The sequence below is a fragment of the Xenia sp. Carnegie-2017 genome, unplaced genomic scaffold (assembly GCF_021976095.1).
Source record: "Xenia sp. Carnegie-2017 unplaced genomic scaffold, XeniaSp_v1 HiC_scaffold_23, whole genome shotgun sequence".
Classification (NCBI taxonomy): Eukaryota; Metazoa; Cnidaria; class Anthozoa; order Malacalcyonacea; family Xeniidae; genus Xenia; species Xenia sp. Carnegie-2017.
Genome location: NW_025813486.1, coordinates 19,421,236 through 19,434,415, shown reverse-complemented (window position 1 = coordinate 19,434,415; position 13,180 = coordinate 19,421,236). Strand labels below are relative to the sequence as shown.

Sequence of the window (13,180 nt, the reverse complement as noted above, 5' to 3'; positions counted from 1 at the left end):
ATCTATACATTTTTTATGAAAATGATGAAAATACAAAAATGCATAATACTTAGAAAAGTTCACAAAAAGTTCACAAACTTTTAATGTTCATGAAATGTTCATGAAGAGAGCAAAAAGTTCACAAATCTGTGAACTTTGTTCACGATCTGGCAACACCGCACCAGTGATTCACACCAGACATGTCGTGTGACTTCGTGATCAACCGTGACTATACATGACAGCATGTGACGTCAAGGTCACACGACGTGTACCAGTCAGTCTCATTTCAGTCTCTAGGAAAAAGACCATGTGAAATATCATAACGTTTCTGATGCTGTCGTTTTGTGGGAACATTTTTGTTCCTTTTACGCGTTCTTTTATCAGGAAACAAATCAAATTCTCCCGTGGACGATTGTTCTCTTCATTTAGAAGTAATAATTATTGTTATGAAGTGTTTTTAATCGTGACGAATCGAAGTGTTTTTAATCGTGACGAATCAAAGCGTTATATTTAACAATAAATTAGTATTGTTTGCAGTAATTGCTTATGTTCCTTTGGTTTTTGTAGATAGAAAACGATTTTATGAAAAAGTCGATGTTGCTCAAACAAAAAGTAGGTCATTCTTCGTTTTAAAATGTTATGGAAAAGTTATGAAATACTGAATAGTTTCAAGGACAGATTACATGAGCCCGGGGTTGCCGCGATTCAGCGAAGCGCTAAATGCTTTTGGCAAATGGATACGTTTCAATTCTTATCACCAGATTGAAGTTTTGCTTTCGTTCCATGCGCCGAAATCATTTCACGACCCACTAAATCCTGGCTAGCGGGGATCATGTACATTTCAACAAAAAGGTTCAAAGTTGGACATTTGGTCACTTGATATTATTAAGAGAATTAGTTTACACAATGTTTACTGCTTTATACATTGTTGTAAACAAGGGAGAAAGGGGGGTGTTGCCCTTGTGGGGTGAAAACATGAAATCTAGATAGAAATTCAGAGAGTAAGGGAAAACTAGATGACCATCTATGTTACTAATCCTGATATGCAAACTGTAATTGCCCAGAAACATAGGAAATTGCAATTTACGGACACTAGATATGAATATTTTCCCGAGGGAGGGTGCCCCATCAAAACCTCAGCTCTGGTAAGGCCACTGATGTACAACTCTTGTTGCTGTCATTTTGTGATAGTAAGTGAAACTTTTTTCAATTTAGATGGTTATCAAATCATGCTTGATGATAAAACTGTAAAAACACCACATGGAAAGTACTTATGTGTGCCTTATGAATCATTAGCAGCGGCTTTGTCTGTAGAATGGGATGCTCAGGAAGACGTCATCAAGCCTGAATTCATGCATTTGGTATTTTAAACTGCGTAAAAGCACTATTGATAATGCGCATTTAATGAAAAAAACTCACATATCTTTCGACACCTTTTAAAATCACCTTCATGCTAAACTAACTATTCACCCTCGTGCTTTAAGATCATCGACACTACAGATACTACATTCACACTCAAAATCAAAGAAGCACTTCACATTAACAAAACTAACCCTAATCTCAACGTTCAAGTTTTTCTTTGTAACACTATATTCAGCCTGTAAATACTTTCATCATTAATTCTAACCACTATTTCATTGTAATATAATAATCTATTCATAAGTGTATAAATTGTATCACAGTATCATATTACTCTTATATATATTCATCACATACATAATACTCCTTATTATACTGAAGATGGCATCATGAGATGTTGAAACATGTTTATTTTAAAAAGACTTGTCGCTTTTATTAAATGCGTATTTTGAACTACAATTAAACCTGTGTTAGGCAGCCATGTAATAAGCGGACATCTTATATTAAGTAAAGCATTTCCTGAAGTCCCGAATTGATTCCCATGTACCTAATTTGCTGCAATGAAACCTCAATTAAGCATGGCACTACCATTTAGTGGGCACCAGTCCATTCTCCAAGGGTGTCTGCTTAATACATATTTGACTGTAAAAATTTTACTTTAAGTACATTATTAAAAAGTAGATCTTAATTGGTTGTGTGTGTATTGGTTTCTAGACTGCTCTTACTAACACTGTTATTGACGACCCACTTGGTAAAACTCCAGAAGCCAGAATAGAAGATGTTTTGGAGTACTTGATGACTGACACAGTTTGGTATGTACCTTAACATATTTGCTATATACTGTTATTTATCACATATGTATATGTAGAAACAGTCAAATTTTTACTCTTTTCTTTAGTTTTCTATCTGAAGAGCCAGAAGACTTACTTGCATTGCAAAGTAAAGAATGGGGTCCATTGTGGGAATGGTTTAATGACAGGTATTTCATAAGATAATATTGCAATTTAAGCATTGTTATGTTAACACCTTCAAGCTATGGACATGCTGAAATAGTACAAAGATTCAAGAAAGATTACTGATTTGCTATTGTTGTGTATTCTGCCAGATTTGCTGTTTCGCTCGTACCTACAAACTCCTTGCTGGTGGAAATATCTCCTGAGATAAGAACTACCTTGCAGGATTACGTATCATCATTTAACAAATGGTCTTTAACTGGTAAATCGTTGGATTAATGAAAGAAATGACTGATTTTAAAATTTAAAGCTACCCTTTGATATGTTCTGCTACTTCTTCTTTTAAGGATTTGAGTATGCTGTAGAATCTGCGAAATCAGTTGTAATTGCATGCGCACTGGCAGAAAAAGAAATAACTGTTGAAAAAGCATCATCACTATCAAGATTGGAAGTTGAATTTCAAGTAAGTTTGACTATTATAACACATAATATAATTATCCTTTCAAATCACCTTGCAACCAGTGGTGTCACCAGGTTGCTCAGACTAGGGGGGGGGGGACAATGCAACCATAAAATGTGTGAGACTAAAATATGGGTTCAAAGGCATGCTCCCTTAAAAAATGTTTGATTGTATGTTCTCTAAGACGCTATCTCTTTAGGCAGGTTTTACAATAATCTAAAAGCCACGGGTTTTTAGAAAGGCAACTTTCTGTTAGACGTGTAAACAAATGTATTCAAGTCAATCTTATGCACAACAATGCTTAAAGGTTGCTCTTCATTGCTTTGTGACTTTGCTATGTGGCTGCTAACAGGAAGCATCTATTTTCAATGCTGTTTGAAAATTCATTGCAAACTTTCCTTCATAACATTTCATGTTTTTAAAATCTTAAAATTGGTCTTAGGGATAACGAGGAGACACTCGTCCCTTGGGGGCACTGCTTGCAAATCATTATTAAAGGGCTGTTGGTATATTTTCATGTAAGCTTGTATGTTAATAAAACACATTTTGAAATTACAACTATAAAACACATTTGCTGATGGGTCTGTAGCTGTGTTTGCATGAGCCTGTGTAAACTGATCTGGGCTCAATTAATTAAATCAATCAAAAGAATTTACAATTTAATTCAATCATATGTTAGAACTTAGAGAAAAAATTCAAACATTTTTTTATATTTGTATGTTTCACGTTACTGTTGTATTGTAAAAGAAATAAAGATGTTTTGCGTTTGCACTGGCTTCTGCAAACTGAGGAGATGTTTGTGACTTTCAATCTTGGTTTGCAATGATCTGCTCTCAAGTTTTCACAGTCGTTTATTGTCAAACATCTTTTATTGTCAAACATCTTTGTTGTGAGATATTTTTATTTGATTGTATATGCTTAATTTTGAGTTCGAATCCTGTTGAGTCACCTTTTTCAATATTGATTGCTCATACTCTATACTCATTCGTGTACTGCAGACAAAACAATGGGGCAATGTTGAATGGGCACATGAAGTTGACCTGATGGACTTAAGAAGTCGTTTAGCGGCAGCAACACTTTTTTTCCATCTCACAAACGGCAGTACATTGGATGGTTATGGAGAATGACTAAATGGATAAGGTTTTTATGTCATTGTCTGTCGGTAACATTTTTTAACTTGAGACTGTATGGTGTATATTATTTTGAAGACTATGATATAGTTGTTGCTATGTAACATGTTTATAGAACTTATTAAAACTATGTACAATAATTTTGACAGTAACATTGGTTTAGCATTACGCTCCCATGTCAAAGGTGTCTATTTCATCACGAAAATGATCAGAAAGGTTGTTGATTTCTGCAACACGCTTTCGATTTCGTACTACCTCTTCTGAGTGAATGCTTTCTATCAACGTTTGCATGTTCTGGTGGGCTTGCGTTGCAATCTCGTCTTCCTAATGATCAAGGTAAAGTTAATGAGATAATTTGACGAGTGGGACTGGCACTAGTATTGATTTACTTAAATCGTACTGTCCCAATATTTTTATGTAAAACTAGGTAATTTTTTCAATGGGGCTTCCCGCTTTCAGTGCTTTGATATATTTTCTGGCGATGGGGAGAAATAATCTGTGGTAAGAATGAGGAGGGAAATAATAACGCAAAAATAAAAGTTAAAAGCCGCGCGGGACCTCAGTCTAGTTAACTTTTGATAGCGCGTAGACTTAATTAGTGATGTTGTTTGTTAAAGGTTGAACTTTGCTTGTGGAGAATTTTATTTTTGTAGTTTACTATGCAGCGTAATAGCTAGTGGTTTATTTAAGGATTTAAGGATTTCAATAAACCCACGAGGTTTGCTAACATTATCATTGATTTAACTTTATGTAATCTAACTCTATCTAACTGTAAAGAGTAAAATTATTGTTTAATTGAAAAATACCTTTCGTATTCCAACTTACTTTGTTGTCAATTTTTGACAGTCTAGTTTCGTGAGAGGATCCAACGACTCCCATAACTGTATCTTTATCCACAAACAACTAAAATAAAGTCGCGTTAAAGTAAATGGTTTGAACCCGGGAGTATCGTTACATGTTTGTAAATGTAGATCGTCCAGGTTTGTATAGTCTTGACTCTGAAGATGACTACCGCTAAGTTTGTCGAAAGGTCAGTCAACAACAACAAAAACAGTCCTTCTCAGGACTCTACCAACCTGGACGATCGACATCTACAAACATGTAAAGCATAATATACTGTGCGTATAAAAAATTGAATAGAACTTTAATATACCCTCTTGCGTTTGATGTTTGATGATGGTGTTTGGCGCTTATGTTATTGCATTGCAAAAAGAAGAGCTGTTTAGCTTTTCAATGATAGTTTTTTATTTCATAACAATCAGAAGCGATCGATACTTATCAAATAAAAATTGCATTCCACCTTTCCTCCGGTAGACACACGAGATCAAATTACAAAATTCGGACAATCAACTGGTCGGACATTGTATTGTTTATGTAGAAAAATGGTTAGGAGATGCTTTTGAATTGTTTGGGGGCGGGCATGAGTAATAAATTGGACGGCTGTCTCTCTGCGATCAAAAAAGTCCTTTGAATGCGAAAAGTGTACTGTTTAATCGCAAAATTACTCGAGAAGAGAAGTTGCTTTCTAGATTGAATCATGAAAATATTATAAGGTAAAAAGAAATTTATCATCCGAAATGGATCAAAATTTTATGTCGTTAGGGTTCAATTTAGACAATACAAATGGCCTTGCCTATTAAATGTTATCCTTCTAAGAACTATTATAAAAAAGTAGATAATCCCTTTTTTTCATGAAGCCCATGGATGCTTTGGTTCATGATGAAAGAGTTGCGTTGTATAAGGAGGCTCTCGTACATCACGAGAGAGTTATGAGAAAGGTTACATTGTAAAGGTTACATTTGTAACATGTAAAAAACGTATAAACATGTTTAGAGTTGGTTTAAATTATAAGTCAAAGAGGCAGAAGTTTTTTGAACATTTGCAGTATCCTTGGATGTCTTAGTTTCTTTTATGAGATAAACAAAAAGATGAAATTCAAAAGCAAAAAACCCCGTTTTCGGTTCATGCTTCCCGATACCATCTTAAGCGTAAGGCACTTCATAATCGGCTCTAGTAGATGCAAATGGTCGTTGCCATAACCATGAACTTGGGCAGTTAACCACTTCGACTGCGCATGCGCAGATGATTTGTCTGATAATTTGCGACTGAGCTAATCGCCAGAAATGTAGTGCAAGTACATATAGTTAGTCGTTGCCATGACTATGAACAATAAGTCGAGTGGAGTGCGCATGCTCGAGCGCATGCGCAGATGATTTCTATATGAAATTGTTTATAAACATGCTATTTACTTCAAAATCGGCTCTAGTAGATGCAGTTGGTCGTTTCCATGACCATGAACTTGGGCAGCTGGTTAAGTCGACTGCGCATGCTCAAGCAGACTGCGCATGCGCAGATGATTTATCTGAAAATTTGTGGCGGAGCGAGCTCTGAAATTGGTGCTTGCATATGCGCTCAGCAATTTTTCATTCATATTTTTGGCATGCTCTTTGTCCTCTTAAGCTTGTTTTGACAAATGCATATCAAAACCATCAACACTTACGGCACTCGTACTATCCGTGACAACGTTAAAATTTTTTTTTCTATAACTTTGTATCTGTATATTGCATGTCATATCCAAGCTTTCCTTTGATTTGACGGAAAATGGTTTTATCCACTCTTACAACGTCTGCCTTTATAATCAGTAGTTATGTATTTCTAAAATAGGATTTACAAATGCCCGAAGAGCATCTTCTTTCTATTTTATTGCCACTATTTTACGTAAACAATACTATGTCCGACCATTTGATTGTCCGAATTTTGTAGTTTTATCTCGTATTTTTGACACGTGTGTTTACGGTCGGGAAAGGTGCATTCAAAATTGCATTTCTCCAACGTTGGGAATTCAGTAAAATTTATTAGGTTTTACATCCATTTCTACGGTGGCTCACAAGGGCCACCACCACACAAAATAAAAATATTAATACACACACAAAATACATTATACACACACAAAATAAAAATACACACACAAAATACATTATACACACACAAAATAAAAATACACACGCAAAATACATTATACACACACAAAATAAAAATACACACACAAAATAAAAATACACACAAAATATGATTGCGGGCGCTTGCAGTGTCGGATGGTCTGACTATCATATTATCAGTTTGTAATCAGATATATGTAATTCACTAATTGTGATTTTAACATGTGGTCGACTTGTCGTCGTATTTAACTGTTTCAACTGCGAAACATTTGAAATTACATTTGGAAAGGAATCGAAAGCAAGCTCTTGCATAATCCTGGCATAATTATGTTTTGTGCCAACTGTGGTGCACAATCACTTGACGAAGCTTGTTTTTGTCACAAATGCGGTGTGCGTTTGGGAAGATTAACTTCTTTGCCAAAATGTTCTGAAGCGTCAATGACGAGTAGCGTCTCTTCAAGCAGTTGCCCTTCGAGCTCTGCTAGTCCGTTAACTTCAACTTCAAGTACCCCAAAGCTGTTTATAACTGGTACAGGACAGGCTAGACCAATAATGTCCTTTCAAAGGACAACACATTAACCTTAATTTTAACCAGAATACGGGGAGCAATGTCGTAAGCAACTTTGAAATAATTGATCACAGTGAAATCAGTGAATTTTGTTATGTACTCTGGAAGTTGGAACCATTAGAACTTTGAAAACAAAAACGATCAATTACGAGCAATTCCGAGTAAGCCGACACTGCAAGCGCCCGCAATCATATTTTGTGTGTATTTTTATTTTGTGTGTGTATTTTTATTTTGCGTGTGTATTTTTATTTTGTGTGTGTATAATGTATTTTGCGTGTATTTTTATTTTGTGTGTATAATGTATTTTGTGTGTGTATAATGTATTTTGTGTGTGTATTTTTATTTTGTGTGTGTATTAATATTTTTATTTTGTGTGGTGGCCCTTGTGAGCCACCGTACATTTCGTACAGACACAATGAAACAGCGGATTTTTCCTCTGTGTTGTATCACATGCACTAAAGTCTGCCCAATTGTATCCATTACCCAAAATACAATGTCGAATGCACGTTTGCCAATAAAAGTTGGATTCGCTTTTTTTACACACATTGTATATTTGCGGGAAAATATTGCCCTATGCCTTTATAAATGTCGACGCATGGCTCATCTAGTGATTCTTAAGTATTCATGGGTTCTAAGTAGTGATTTAAGTATGGTTCTTAAGTATTCATGGGTTCTTAAGTAGTGATTTAAGTATGGTTCTTAAGTATTCATGGGTTCTTAAGTAGTGATTTAAGTATGGTTCTTAAGTATTCATGGCTCATCTAGTGATTCTTAAGTAGTCATGGGTTCGAATTCCGTTGAGTCACCTGAATTTTTCAGGCTCATGAGACAATTGCTTAAATTGTCCAGCTAAGTGCGAAGATCATATCTTCATTTAATTTCAAACACCGCACTGCATATAACATTGTTTCATATGATTCTTAAGAATTCATGGATTGTAATGATTGTATGTATGTAAAGATATTGTTACATTTGATTATCGTCTTACATACAAAAATAACTCTTTTCTACCCGTTTCCTCGATCGGTTTACATTCGAAATCACGTGATGAAAGATTGAATTAAACATTGTCATGTGTAACTCGTTAGTTAAAAGTGTACATACCATTCTCACATCGTCAGGCAGTTCGTCTCCCATTTCGTTTTTTAGCAGTTTATCCAACGTAGAAACGGCGATGTCTTGGAGTTTTTCATTGTGAATTTGTTCAATCTCTCTCAATTGTGTCATGGTGTGTATAGTTAAGGTAATAGCTGCTGATTTGTGAAATTATGATTAAAATTATTGTTGGCGTTGTTTTAATTGTTCGCTATTTTTTTGCAGGAGTCGACGAAGAAAAAATCATATTTTGTGAAAAAATAGATGGAACGTCTAACGAAAATCCTCGAAGATGGAATGCAGTTGATATCTTACTCTGAATAACGGCACAAGATAAGTGATGATAGACCAGATGTAAAACCTCCGCAGTATCATTTCATCCATTATAAAATACTTTTGAATCTCCCGTAAGCGGACATCCTTGGGACAACGACATGATGTCCCCTTATTAGAGGTCACGTGGTATAATATACTATAGTCTATCGAATCTCCCGTAAGCGGACATTCTTTGGACAACGACATGATGTCCGCTTATTAAAGGTCACGTGGTATAGTATACTATAGTCTATCGAATCTCCCGTAAGCGGACATCCTTGGGACAACGACATGATGTCCCCTTATTAGAGGTCACGTGCTATAATATACTATAGTCTATCGACTCTCCCGTAAGCGGACATCCTTGGGACAACGACATGATGTCTCCTTATTAGAGGTCACGTGCTATAATATACTATAGTCTATCGAATCTCCCGTAAGCGGACATCCTTGGGACAACGACATGATGTCCGCTTATTAGAGGTCACGTGCTATAATATACTATAGTCTATAGATATGGACCCAAAAGCATTGCTCGCTTACGAGATTTGTCCGTGAATAGAGGATTGACTACGTCTTTTTCTGTTTAACGGAACAAGCTGATTAGTGCATGATCTGTAAACAGTATTCCACTTACAGCAAAGCCCAATAAAATCGTTTTCTAGAAATTCAAAAGGATATTGTGCGCGAATCTGTTCGAGGAACGAGGCGTACATGTCCGCTAAGTTTCTTTCAAAATCTTTGATTGTCTCTTCAAGTTGATCGACAAGCTGCAGTTCTAGTCCCATTAAAGTATCCCAAACTTTCATGACTTCATCGTAAAGTTCATTTGTTAGTCTCTCAATAACGAAACTGTCATTTACACTAGAGATTTCTTGGAAAACCTAAACATAAGATGTACACTTGGTATCACATCTTTTGTACACTCGTGTCCCTACTTATCAACAGTGTTCTTACACTAGAGATTTCTTGAAAGACCTAGACATAAAATGTACTCATGGTATCACATCTTTTGTACACTCGTGTCCCTACTTATCAACAGTGTTCTTACACTAGAGATTTCTTGAAAGACCTAGACATAAGATGTACTCATGGTATCACATCTTTTGTACACTCGTGTCCCTACTTATCAACAGTGTTCTTACACTAGAGATTTCTTGAAAGACCTAGACATAAAATGTACTCATGGTATCACATCTTTTGTACACTTGTGTCCCTACTTATCAACAGTGTTCTTACACTAGAGATTTCTTGAAAGACCTAGACATAAGATGTACTCATGGTATCACATCTTTTGTACACTCGTGTCTCTACTTATCAACAGTGTTCTTCATTGATTCTACCTATCAACAATGATTCTGCTTGATTCTACCTATCAACAGTGATCCTGGTTGATTCTTTCTATCAACAGTGATCCTGCTTGATTCTACCTATCAACAGTGATCCTCTCTCGATTTACAATCATCTAAAGCGTACCTTTTTTTTGTACGTTATGTACTCATTGATACATTTAACTCCCGAGTTTTTATTTTCTTCTCGCGCGTCTTTAACGCTGGTGAAAAATAAACTGATTTCTTCTTCTCTTTTCGTGTGTTCTTTGAGACCCAACGTAAACATTTCCTGACACAAGTCAAGACACTTCTCCTTATATCTGTGGATTTATCGTCAAGAAACTCTCGCTTTTAATATTTCAACGTAGAAAGAAATACAATTAATACGTAGCTCTGCGAATACAGGGAGAAAAATATGAACATCCATTTCTGTCGACATAGGTAGTAAATATGAGCTACAATGCTTATCATGAACACATTATAGCCTTTGTGTTGTGCAATTGGCCTTAAAAGAAAACGAATGTTTTGTAGATAAAGGATACACAGTTAAAATATCTTCAACTCCAGGTAGAGATGAAAGTTTAGTTGATTCAGGATCATCGTTGATCATACTATCAAAAAGCTTGCTACTGTCCATATCTTCGACGTATGCATCCTAATGTGAGAAATCAACTTGGAATGTGGACTTCGTGAAACGACGTGAAATGATGTCATTCTCTTTTACCTTATGTAATTTTCTCTTCATCTCTTGTTCGTGTGCTTCTTGTTTCTGTTTCTCCGCAAGTGTTTCATTATGGACTATCTCTCTATCGTATATCTGTACTGTTCTAAAGCACCTTCCCGACATTTAGCGTCGATTAAACGAAAGTCGAGGTAAACAAGATGCGATAAATGCGCCACAACATACGGCTTATAGCTCTCGTTTTGACAAAGCGGGTTTCCACTTAAGTTCAAAGTTCTTAGATGTTTAAAATGTCGAAGGTAAACAATCTGAAATAGATGAACTATCGCAGGTATAATTTTAAATGCGTCGATGAATACCTTTGATGAATAACACATTAAGTTGCTATAATGTAATTTGATTTGGCACTTTCAAATATTCTTGCTTACGTTTTCTAATTTTTCAATATTGTTGTTTCCAATCGAGAGGATCTGCAGATTCACGAGCGCATTCATATTTTCTATTCTTGTGATTCTGTTATTAAACAATGTTAAATCACGAAGTTTCACCAAGGTATCCAAACCTTCAATTACTTCGATGTTGTTGAAGGACAAATCTGTTTTCGAAAAGAGAGCAATATGTCTTCTTTCTACCTACTCGAAAAACGAAGTAAATAAAATGAGGTTCTTCCTACCTAGCCATTCAAGATGAATCAATTTTTCCAATCCTTCAATTTTTTCGATGATGTTGTTGTCCATTTGTAGTTTGGTGAGAGCAACGAAGTTCCATACATTGTCAATTTTAAGTATGTCTAAAAATATATTTTCACAATGCGAAAACTTGGAATATTGCTTTGTAATGTGGAGTTAACATACTCTTGTAGTCTAATCGCAAGGCGACAACTGTGTCGAAGTCAATTCCTTCGAGTTTTGCTATGCGTCCAGCTTCCCCTTCTGGACCTTGTTCTTCCACGGCGTTCTTTAGCATCTTCTCGTCGATAACGGACGGCTCTATAGTGTCATACAAACGACTCATGGTGAAAAATTTTACAAAGGATCGTCTATGTTTGCAAGTCTATCTTTATAAAAATGTGTCGATTTTTTGTTTACGTTGTCTTGACAACAGTTTCCGCCGAATGCGCCTGCAATATTGGCTTCGATACTCTTTTTAGCAAAAACGTCATGTAAGTGTGGTTCAAATTCTAAGATCTGCTTTTCTTCGCCCACAACAACTTTGGTCAAAAGTCAAAACTTAATAAGTCAAGGAATTTTAATATTTCCTGCTGAAAGTCTGAAACAACGTGGATGACTCATCGAAAGAATCCAAATTTATTCAAGTGGTGCTTTGTCATCGATAACGTTAATCGCATTTTGACCTAAACTGGCTTTTGTAGGATAATTTCCTTGATGAAATAAAAGACAATTTTATTGAACTATACAATAAAAGAAAAAAAACCAGATTACCAGAAGACAAGAAAAAAGAGGAAGAAATATGATGTTTTATCGATTGCATGCTATGCAAAATCAAGTTCAACCTCTTACCTACGTTAAAAATGTTATTATTTAAGCTAGATTGAAAATATATATAAAATTAAAAGAGGCGAGTTTGTGATTCTTGGTCTAATTGTGTCTGGTAACGATGCTTGCTGTCTTGAATGAGCAATTGCATTAAATTTAGTCGTCTCGTGTGCTTGAGCTTTGTAGAGCTTTTCTACCAAAAGACATGAAAGATGTTTCTCTATAACAGACAAAACTATTTCACTTATTATTTTATAACCTCGGTTTTTTTATCTCTTATCAAATCAATTAATCAACTCATCCCGTTTTTGATAGGCTAGGCTCTCCCACCTTCCAAAGAAAATATGTTCAGAAAATAAGTAAAATTCTCCATAAAATCATAGTTTGTACATAACGTATTTTATTTTTGGTGCAATTCGTCATATTGGCTTTGAGCGAAAATATCGGAAGTAACAATTATCATGGTTTATGAAATGGTTATAAATAAGAAAACCTTGGCAACAATAATTTCGAGTTGTGAGACTTCACTGACAAAACAGCTTGTGATACTTATCTAATATCAACTGTTTTAGTTTTTAGTCACGTAATGCGCATTAATTAAACTTTAAAACGTCAGCTGCCGACCATTGTAAAACGACACTTGCTACAAGACTACAAAATTTATAAACACCAGAACATTGCAAACAGCACGTGCTTATGTTCACTAATGTTCTATGATGAAACTGTATGCTTAAAACATGTCCAATTTCAAATACCGCTAACCTTTTGTCTGTAAAGCGTTTCGATACTTAGCGCATATTGTGTAACAAAAGAAAAGGCAAATATTTTGATAATCAAATGCATGTTTATCATATGCAAATTTGTAGAATTTTC

At 35.3% G+C, this 13,180-nt stretch overlaps 2 protein-coding genes across 2 annotated transcripts; one reads left to right on the top strand and one right to left on the bottom strand.

Moving 5' to 3' along the window:
* The first annotated feature begins 238 nt into the window (after positions 1 to 238).
* Positions 239 to 4,021, top strand: LOC124447984 (ATP synthase mitochondrial F1 complex assembly factor 2-like). Its single transcript, XM_046998990.1, has 8 exons — positions 239 to 410; positions 547 to 591; positions 1,195 to 1,340; positions 2,053 to 2,150; positions 2,237 to 2,317; positions 2,444 to 2,553; positions 2,639 to 2,754; positions 3,750 to 4,021. The coding sequence occupies exons 1-8, from the start codon at positions 311 to 313 to the stop codon at positions 3,876 to 3,878; spliced, it is 825 nt and encodes a 274-aa protein (XP_046854946.1). The 5' UTR covers positions 239 to 310; the 3' UTR covers positions 3,879 to 4,021.
* On the bottom strand, positions 3,969 to 11,914 carry LOC124447982 (dynein regulatory complex subunit 3-like). The gene is given in 11 exon segments (XM_046998988.1): positions 3,969 to 4,205; positions 4,707 to 4,784; positions 8,493 to 8,616; positions 9,480 to 9,682; positions 10,275 to 10,449; positions 10,672 to 10,784; positions 10,854 to 10,936; positions 10,939 to 11,119; positions 11,240 to 11,406; positions 11,485 to 11,601; positions 11,666 to 11,914. Coding segments are annotated over 11 exon segments (1,560 nt in total). The 5' UTR covers positions 11,826 to 11,914; the 3' UTR covers positions 3,969 to 4,046.
* Between the last annotated feature and the right edge of the window lie 1,266 nt (positions 11,915 to 13,180).